This window comes from Ornithorhynchus anatinus, chromosome 4, assembly GCF_004115215.2.
Source record: "Ornithorhynchus anatinus isolate Pmale09 chromosome 4, mOrnAna1.pri.v4, whole genome shotgun sequence".
NCBI classification, from domain to species: domain Eukaryota; kingdom Metazoa; phylum Chordata; class Mammalia; order Monotremata; family Ornithorhynchidae; genus Ornithorhynchus; species Ornithorhynchus anatinus.
Window position 1 is genome coordinate 28,357,030 of NC_041731.1, and position 10,607 is coordinate 28,367,636.

Sequence of the window (10,607 nt, forward strand, 5' to 3'; positions counted from 1 at the left end):
TTTTGCTTTTCTTGGAGGTGGCAATTACAATACTGATTCGCTCAAGGAAGACAGTGATACTGCTGACAAGATGGCAACCTGAAATCCTGGAAAATTTAAGCCCTGACAACACTGTACAATTAATCTTGGGGATCAGCCCAGGGGTGGAACAAAGGAGCCAGATCAAAAGGAAAAATGTTAAAAATAAAAGGAAACTGCCATTAGCTAAAGTGACAAAGATGACAAGCTTAACTTCTCACCATAACAAAGGACCACAGAGCATTCTCTTTTACTCTTCCACCTCCTCCCCTCTCCACCCCACCCCAGCAAAAAAAAAACAAACCTCATCTTACAAACACCTGCCTTCAGTTTAGTAGGCAAACAACAGCTTAATCTTTGAAGCCAGCTTTACTGGGTTTGCATGAATATCTGAAAAAAGAGAGAACCTTGCTCAGAGGGAGGGAAGGGCTTGGGACTGGTACCAAAAGCCTTCCCTTTCCTTATCTCTCCAACTACAAAATTGTCAAGCACCAAGTCGAAAGCAGAATGTGCAGGACTGATCCAAACTACTTGGAGGTTGGGGAGGGAGGGAGCTATCGGGACCTATCACCAGACTTGTAGTGTGGGGTTGGGAGGGACTACGTGCTCCCCTGAAATTTTGAGACCCCCCCTTGACCAGAGCTGGCCTCCTCAGAGAATGAGAGAGAATTTGTTTACTCAGGGATCCACCCTGATGTGTAACTTCTAGCCAGAGGCCTGAGCAGCAGAAAAGACCCTCCCCCTTTATTAAGTTCAGATCTGGAACCCATTTAAAGGGGTTCATGAGAGCAGCCCTTGAACCCAGAAGCAGCAGCATTGATTGATGGACAGAGGTCCGTGTCCCAGAGAGATCCCCCTACTACACGGATGTGATCACAGGGCATTTGTAGATAGAAATGCAACTCTCTTATGGGAAATCAATCATGTTCAGGAACTGTGCATGCCTGATGACTAAAATTTTATAGAACTGAGCACTTTTGATGTGACTTTTTTTAACTATCCTTCAAAGGCAGAGGAAAGAAAAATCAACCAACCTAATCTGTGTTCCTTCTAGGCCAGGTGAAAGAGATCTAGGGACCTAGGGACTTCTCTCATGATATTTAAAGTGAAGGAGGCTCCCTAAGTCACTTTTCCATATGGAAGTTCTGTTTGAGATGATCCCAGTCAATTCCTGCACAGCCTAACCATCATTCCTAGCCACAACACTGCCATCATTCAGTGTCTCACTGAGAGGCGGCAGTAGTGAAGAATGAACAGCATAGCTCAGAGCCAAGAATTTGAGTTCTAGGTGGTGGGGTGGGTTTCTATCTAAGCCATGAGAAGTAGTAAGAACCCATGACCTTCTGACTCCCAGGCCCATGGTCTACCCATTCACCCACACCACTGGCAACTTATGCAAAACTTCACATTAAAAATAACTTGTGTTGTAGTGTTAGCCCTATCAGCCACTGTGCATACATACCCAAACTATTCCTTAAAACCTCACACTATCTCCAAACATCCCTGCATCATCAAATGTGTTCCCTGATTCCCAACCAAAATTTGAGGTGAAAGCCTATATTACCATTATATTGTACTCTCCCAAGTGCTTAGTACAGTGCTCTGAACACAGTAAGTGTTCAAGAAGCAGCATGTCTTAGTGGAAAGAGCACAGGCTTGGGAGTCAGAGGCCAGGGGTTCTAATCCCACCTCTGCCACTTGTTAGCTGTGTGACTTTGGGCAAGTCACTTGTCATCTCTGTACCTTAGTTACCTCATCTAGAAAATGGGGATTAAGACTGCGAGCCCCATGTGTCTCACATGTTAACGTGGGACAACCTGATTACCTTGTATCTACCCCAGCGCTTAGAACAGTGCTTGGCACATAGTAAGCACTTAACTAATATCATCATTATTATTTCTAATGAGAAATGAAGCAATGTGACAGGGCAGCCCAGATAAAAGAGGAACCAGAGTCAAGGCAGGAAGTCATGGAGTCTATCAGACCCCCAGGGACTGTGGTGGAGCTTCAACACTTCAGTCTAGGACACAATCTATCTCTTGTAGAGTCTGGCACAAAGGAAAAAGTCAGCTGAGGACCAGGTTCCCCCAGCTAGAATGCCCATAAGAAGATGTCTTCCCACTCCTCAAGAACCTTCATTGTTGCCCATCCACTTCCATATCAAACAGAAACTCCTTACTATTGGCTTTAAAGCACTCAATCACCTTGTCCCCATCTACCTTACCTCTCTGATTTTCTACTGTAATCCAGACCACACATTTTACTCCTCACTTTCTATCTCGATCATGTCTGTCTCACTGCCGACCACCTGCCCATGGAACGTACTCCCCCCATATATATATGACAATCACTCTCCCCACCTTCAAAGCCTTATTAAAATCACATCCCCAAGAAGTCTTGTCCGACTAAGCCCTCATTTCCTCTTTTCCCTCTCCCTTCTGTCACCCTTGACTTTGGATTTATACCTTTTCACCCAACCCTCAGCTCCACAGCACTTACGTACATATCCATAACTCATTTATCTGTTTCCCCTTCTAGACTGTATGTTCCTTGTGGGCAGGGAATGTGCCTACCAATTCTGTTGCATTGTACTCTCCTAAGTGCTTAGAACAGTGCTCTGCACATAGTAAGGGTTCATTAAATATGATGGCTTGAGTGAATAGAGAGAAAGAGACAAATGGGAGGAGGGGGAGAAACCAACCTTTCTTTTCAAAGTCAGTCTTCTCCTCACTGGCCCGGCCCAAACTCTCCAGCGTCCGGGTCACCTGGCTCCCAAACTCATCCTCTCGAGATACGTGGTTGGCCCTCCGGGGCTGCTCCTCCTCCTCCTCCTCCTCGTAGTCGTAGTCGTCCAGGATGGGGGTCTCGCGGATGGGCACCCCAATGACCGAGTTGTGGGCCTGCAGGCGTGAACTGCGGAACGTCTCACGGGCCTGAGGCCCCAGCAGCACCGAGGGGATGTAGTGTATCTCGTGGGTGGCCTCCGTGCTGGCACTCTTCTGTGGGATGTGCCTCCGCTTGTGCCAGCGGCGCTGGGCGTACAGTGCAACAGTGAACACAAGCAGGAGCAAGAGCAGTGCGATCAGCCCACCCTGGAAGGGAGATGAGGAGTGAATGATCAAAGGTTAAAGGCAAGAGAGTTTCTGTTCCCCAAATTCTTTTGTGTTTCATTTTCAGTAATGAGAGAATTTTGTGCCCATAAAAGTCAACCTCCATTGAAACACAAACACACCGCCCCCTGAAATTGACTCCCCAAGACTTTTGGGTCTACATAGAACACATTCATTCATTCATATTTATTGAGCGCTTACTGTATGCAAAGCACTATACTAAGTGTTTGGAAGAGTACCATATAACAATAAACAGACACATTCCCTGCCCACATTGAGGCCACGTATGAGTGAAGTGTCATGGCCTAGTGGAAAAACAAAGGACTAGAAGTCAGGAGACTTGATTTCTCTCTGCCTCAGTATTACCCTCCCCTAAATTGTGTCTCCATGTGGGACAGAAACCGTGTCTGATCCGATTGCTTCAGGCTCGTAGTAAGTGCTTAGTAAGTACTACAATTATGACTTTTATTGTTATCTTGGGCAAATACTATTTTAACGTAATAATTATACACATTTGGAAAGACAAAATAAATGATTTCAGAAGGCAGCTAAGAGAGCACCAAGGAGAAAAGGCATCTGCCTTAGAGATGGAGACTCTCATTCAATTCAAAGAGGCAGTAAGATGAGTGTCTGAGGAGTGAACCATGCGGAACTTTTAAATTACCCAAGGTTCTGGATTGGTTGGGGTCTGAACACAGAAAGGTGCATTCCTCCACTCAGACTGTGAGCTCTTTGAGGGCAGGGAATATCACTGTTTACTGTTGTATTGTACTTTCCCAAGAGCTTAGTACAGAGCTCTGTACACAGTAAACACTTAATAAATATGATTCAATGAATATGTGCTAGAGAATAATTCTAAGTCCATCACTAGTCATGCAATGCCCCAGACAACCTTTTCATGAAAGAAATGCTTCACCTAAGCATTTCTATCACTCCTTATCAACAGAAAACCACTTATCAGCTCTTTGGTTCACCTAAGAGGACAGTGAGCACAGGGAAAAGTTGGTTAAATTAGGCAAACCAGTACCCACTGTCCTCATCCATAATGGGAAACTAACTGGCTAGGGTAGGCTAGAGGCATATCAGGGTTTGCTTTTGGGCAAAGAAAGTTCATACTGGGGAGACTGAATTTTCATGTGTTTCTGGGAACTTGATCCCTGAAGCATTTCATGCTTTGATAGGTGACTGATCCCAAGGAAGCTAGCATAGTAGTCAGAGATTCTAAGTGGAGACTGGAGGAACCGCTGGCCCAGGCCTCCAATCTGCTATATACAAACCACTATGGGAACGCAATATGGCAGCTCTCATTAGGATTCCCCCGCCTCCTCCCCTCCCCACTATCATCTGTTTTCTCATTTGGTCTTGTAATTGACAGTAATAGGAAGAAGGGCTCAGGGAGGTGGAATGACTTTGCACAACTTGACTTTCCCAATTTAGCAGACTTATGCTAGGACAAGGTAACACTTTAGTGACCAGACAGAGCTGCTTGAGCTCTGGTGTAGGGTGGGTGGGAAAAGAGACTTAGGGGGATCTAAAACACAGGGACTCTGAAGCTGCGAATTAGTGGGTGAGAAGCCAATTCAGACTCTCCCTGGAGGGTAAAGCCCTCCACCATGGTGGGATAAATGAGAGCTCGTCCCTAACACCACTAAATGGGCTCTGGATGGGATGGTATTACTGCTACTTCTGATGAAAGACACCTATGATACCATCTGCAAGCCCCTTCGAATACTTCTTCTGGAGAACAATCAGGCACTGGTCAGCTCCACTGTCAACCCTGTGTTACATTCAACTTGGTAATCCTTCTCCGGCCCACAGGCAGTCAGTCAATAGCCAGTCCAGGGAGAATTACAGAGTCCCCACCAAGTTGGCAAACTGCATTTGATTGGGCAGGGCCTACATGCTAGATTACTCAAGCCCAAAGTAGCAGTGGAAGAGGCTGCTGGAAACCATGCAAACAGAACTCTGCCCCACAACCACCAAGAGAGAGAAGCAGAGGAGACACTCCCACAGTGTTCTCCAGCCAACATCTCCCCAGGAACAACCTTCTCTAGGACATCTTGGAGGAGTAGCATGGCCTAGTGCAAAGAGTACAGGCCTGGGAGTCGGGAAACCTGGGATCCAATAACACATCCACAGCTTGCCTTCTGGGTGATCTTGGGCAAATCACTTGACTTTTCTGTGCCTTGGCTTCTGTATCTGTAAAAATGGGAATTCAATACCTGCTGCTCCTCCCTCCTTAAACTGTGAAAGCCATATAGGACAGCGACTGTGTCCAACCTGATGGTTTTGTTATCTATCTCAGTGCTTAGTACAGCGCTTGGCACATAGTAAGTGCTTACCAAATATAATTTATCATCATTGTTATCATTATCAATAGTATGACGATTTAACCTAATTTACCACTTGGGCCACAAGCAAAATGGTAGAAAGTGCTAGTGTCAGGCTGGGATAGATGTCTTGGATTCCTTGGGATGGACCACAAGCAACAAAACTGTAAGCTCCTCCTCAGCAGGAATAGGCTCTATCAGTGCAACAGTACCCTCCCAAGTGTTTAGTACAGCTCTCTTCAAACAGTCAGTGCTCAATAAATACTACTGGTGAACCGATCATTTGACAGATTAGGATTATGTAGGGAGAGGAAGAGCAGAGTGGAAAGAGTCAGTGGATCAGAAGCAAGGGAAGATGCAGTAAGATTCTGCCTCATAGAGAGAGTTAAGTGAAAGAGTAGGGTGAATTCTTGAGCAATGACAGAGTCAGTGGAGCTACACAGAATAGGTCCTTCCCCCATGCCCAAAATAGATTTATGCTGTGTACACCTGGGGCTGCTGCAGTCAAAGTTTGGGAAGTCATTTAGAGCTCAGAAAATAAAAATACTTGTCAATTAGATTGGGCCCCGCCAAGAAGATTTTGTTTCAGTGAAATTGCAAACTGCACAGGATAAGAAGTTATTAGTTTTACCTTTCCTCTTCTGGTTTGGAGAATTACCATATTCTACTACAGAGAGAGCAGAAAAAACAATGAAAGATGCAAATCCTTCCCCATTCCTTACCTTCTTGGAATCGTTATAGTAGCAGTACAGTCTTGGGGAGGGAAAACAGTTCCAAGACTCAGAAAATGGGGTCATCCTTCCTCCCTCTACCCCTGGGATGCTTCAATGTAGGCAGTGGGGGAGGGGAAAACCCATCTCTGCTGGTGGGCTGTGAGGCTTCCATACTGGGTGCCCCCAGTCACTGCTCTGATGATGATGATAATGGTATTTGTTTAAGTTCTTACTATGTGCTAAGCACTGTGCTAAGCACTGGGGTAGATGCAAGATGATCAAGTTGAACACATTCCCATGTTCCACATGGGTCTCACAGACTAAGGGGGAGGGGGAAAGGGTATTGAATTCCCATTTTACAGATGAGAAAACTGAGGCAAAGATGTCTGACTTGCCCAAAGTCACACAGCAGGCCAGTGGTACAGCTAGGATTAGAACCCAGGTTCTCTGACTTCCAGCCCTGTGTTCTTTACTATTACTATTACTACTACTAATAATAGTAATGGTATTTGTTAAGTGCTTACTATGTGTACAGCACTGTACTAAACACAGGGGTAGAAACAAGGTAATTAGTTTGGACCAGTCCAAGTCCCACATGGTGCTCACATTTTTAATACTCATTTTACATATGAGGTAACTGAGGCACAGAGAAATAAAGTGACTTGCCCAAGGTCACACAACAGACAAGTGGTATAGCTGGGATTAGAACTCAGGTCCTTCCGACTCCCAGGCCTATGCTCCATCCACTAGCTCATGCTGTTTTTTTCTGACAATGTTGATGCTATCACAGGAATTTGTTCATCCTGGATCCATACGGTAAGCCTTGTTACCCTTTTATTTTTTTTAAATGGTGTAATAACATAACATAACATGGCATAGTAACATAACATAGTAACATAGTGTTCACTATGTGCCAGGCACTGTGCAAAGCACTGGGGTAGATACAAGCTAATCAAGTTGGACACAGTCCATTTACCACACAAGGCTCATAATCTTAATCCCCATTTTACAGATGAGGTAACTGAGGCACAGAGAAGTTAAGTGTTGTGCCTAAGAACACACAGCAGTCATGTGGCAGATCTGGAATTAGAACCCAGGTCCACTGATTCCCAGGCCTGTGCTCTTTCCACGGGGTCACATTACTTCACACCTTCTGTCCCCCAGGCCTTGCTGCACCAATATACCCACACTGTCCTTTTATCCACCATATCATACTTTGTGCATGGGCATGCATACACACAACACACATCTTCTCTCACAGCAGAATTTGAGAAATGCTCTAAGGTAATGCCCAGTGAGTGCTAAACAAACCTACTCTGTTCCTTCTGTCTCAGCTCCTTTTTCCTTTCCTTGCTGCTACCCCCCCATCAAAGCCATCAGGACGGAAGTCACTACTACTATCTTGGTGATGGTCCAGCCACCTCCCAGCCCTAGGGGATTTGTCCCAAGATGCCCAAATTTAGCCATCCCACTTGTATTAAGAGGGCGAGGCTGCTCTCCGGGGAGAAACCCTGGCAAAGCAGTTCCAATTTTGCCTCTGCCCCTAAAGACTCCTGCCTCAGAGGAAACACTCTTCCTTTTGGGCCCCTCTGCCTGCAGCTCCCTTGTTTAAACACCAAAAATAACATGCCTCCCGAGTTCCTTCTGAAAAGTCAAACTTAGACAGCCGTTCAACCTGGCCTCATTTTAATCTATTTTTCATGTTAAATTATCCAGTCGAGGGAGAGGTTGGGAAGAAAGAAGAGAAAGGGATAATATGAGAAATGTTTTATTTGACAATGTGTCATTCGGAAACTGATTATTTCTGTCTCAGGACTTTTTAATATTCCCAAACAATGGCCAAGCCACGAGGGGATTTGGTATTCTAAGACTGGATTTATAATACTCTGTTCAGCAGTGATAAGAACATGGGCCTTTAATCCTCTGAACTGTGAACATGCATATTCTCAAGCATAATGCCCCTCTCGCCATTCAATCCTGCTCCCCCACAAGATGGGCTGGGCCTTGCTGGTGTCGGGGCTGAGGGGTGCTGTCATTTCCAGTAGGTACCAGATGTGGGCAAATCCAAAACATCTCTGGATGGGGAGCAACCAGTATCGAAGAAACATGGCCTAGTGGATAGAGCCCGGGCCTGGGAATCAGAAGGACCTGGGTGCTAAACCCGGCTCCTCCACTTGTCTGCTGTGTGACCTTGGGCAAGTCACTTCTCTGTGCCTCAGTTACCTCATCCATAAATTGGGGATTAAGACTATCAGAATCATGTGCCACAGGGACTGTGTCCAACCTGATTAGCTTGTATCTACTCCAGTGTTTAGAATGGTGCTCCACACATAGTAAGCATTTAACAAATACCACCACTATATTCATTTGGGCCCACCCTTACCCCAGAACCCATCCCGGCCCGCTCCATGCCCAGCTATAAGCTGAAAAGCAGTGCTGCCTAGTGGATGGAACATGGGTGTGGGGAGTCAGGGCCTGGATTCTAATCCTGGCCTGCTACCTATCTGGTGTGTGAACTTGGACAGATCACTTATTACCTCTGTGCCTCAGTTTCTGCCTATGTACAACAGGGATTATATACTTTTTGTAAAAAAATGGTATTTGTTAAGCACTTTCTGTGTGTCAAAAACTGTTCTAAGCACTGGGGTAGACAAGTTAACCAGATTAGACACAGAGACCTGTCTCACACAGGGTTCACAATCTAAGCTTTTGTTCTGTCAACCTCTTTGAGTCGTATGTTATCCAGGGCCATTGTCTAGTGAGATTTTCTTGTATCTACCCCAATGCTTGACACATAGTAAGTGCTTAATAAGTGCCATTATTATTATTACTATTATTTTTATTATCTTGTCCTCTAATAGACATGGTGGAGTGGAGATCATATAATACAAACAGGTCTAATAAATCAATGAATCATTTTTATTGAGCATTTATGGCATACAGATCACTATACTAAATGCCTGGGAAAGTACAATAGCAGTAGAGAAATAAGACCATTTTCCAAATAATTTTAGGGAAAAGTAAAAGAAATGCTTTGCTTCAGAGATCCAGAAGATATAAATGGACGAACAATAATACTTTATTCTGCTTTGACATTTTACCTCCCTCTACCTGATGATAGCTTTAATCCTAATTTCTCCACTCTAGATGGCTCAGTGGAAAGAGCAAGGGCTGGGGACAGAGGTCATGGGTTCAAATCCCGGCTCCGCCACTTGTCAGCTGTGTGACTTTGGGCAAGTCACTTAACTTCTCTGTGCCTCAATTCCCTCATCTGGGAAAAAATGGGGATTAAGACTATGAGCCCGTGGACAACCTGACTGCCCTGTATCCTACCCAGCACTTAGAACAGTGCTTCGCACATAGTAGCAGTTAACAAATGCCATCATTATTATTATTTTTCTCTGCCCACAGTGCTAGTGAAGACCTGCATGGGGAAAGGGAGAGGAGTTTAAAATCAACCTGAAGAGGAGTCCTGGGGGCGGTCATGCTAGAGTCCACAGCCCATTACTGGTACATGCCAAATTGATGAATAAAACTAAATCTTGAGTGTATATCAGATAAATTTCATAATGGAGCTGGCCAGTCTATCTAAATTGAACCTTCAGAAGCAGCTCGTTCTAGTGGAAAGAGCTCAGACCAGGGGTTCAATGGACTTGTGTTCTAACCCCAGCTCTGCCTCTTGCCTCTGGATGACTTTGGATAACTCACAACTTTGTGCCTCAGTTTCTTCATCATCAAAATTGGGAGTTCTGTTCCTTTTAGACTGTGAGCCAAATTTGGTATAGGGACTGTGTCTCCCCTGATTACCTTGTATTTATCCCAGCACTTAGTACAGTACTGTGCACACAGTAAGCACTTTTACAAATGTCACAATTATCACTCTAATTATTAGTAACGGAACTTCCAGTAATTTTCCACCTCCCTATGCATTAAGCATAAAGTCCTTATCATTGTTTTTCAGTTCTCCCCTGGCTTCCTGATCTTATAAACCACCTGCTATTTCCTGGTTCACACTCTTTGTTCCTTCCAAGGTCACCTTCTAACTCATCCAATTCTCAACACTCCCCAATCGTTCAATCCCTTGCTCAAATTGTTGCCACTGCCTGAAACTCTCTCTCACTTCAAATTTTACAGAGCACAGCACCTCCCCAGTCCTCAAAGCTATCCCAAACCACACCCACTTCAGCTTTCCACAGTTATTTTTAAAACACATTGGGCTACATTAACACAAGAAACTCCTTAAGCATCTCTAACACTTTGTGTGCATGTATCCATATATTCAATTGTACATTCAATTATATAATCACCTCTTACCTCACAATATATTGTTATAACTCATATTTTCTCTTAGTTTCACTATCTACAAATTATTTTTATCTGCCTGACTCCCCCATTGGATCATGACCTACTTGAGGACAGGGAATTTGTGTTGTGTT

General features: G+C 44.7%; 1 protein-coding gene across 2 annotated transcripts in view; it reads right to left on the reverse strand.

Annotated features, from left to right (window-relative positions):
* The window catches only part of ASTN2 (astrotactin 2), an 869,558-nt gene that overhangs the window by 666,074 nt on the left and 192,877 nt on the right, over positions 1-10,607 (reverse strand). For both annotated transcript variants that reach the window (XM_029062728.2, XM_029062729.2), the window contains exon 3: positions 2,720-3,110. In XM_029062728.2, coding sequence (XP_028918561.1) covers positions 2,720-3,110 — 391 coding nt within the window. The remainder of the gene's footprint in view (positions 1-2,719; positions 3,111-10,607) is intronic.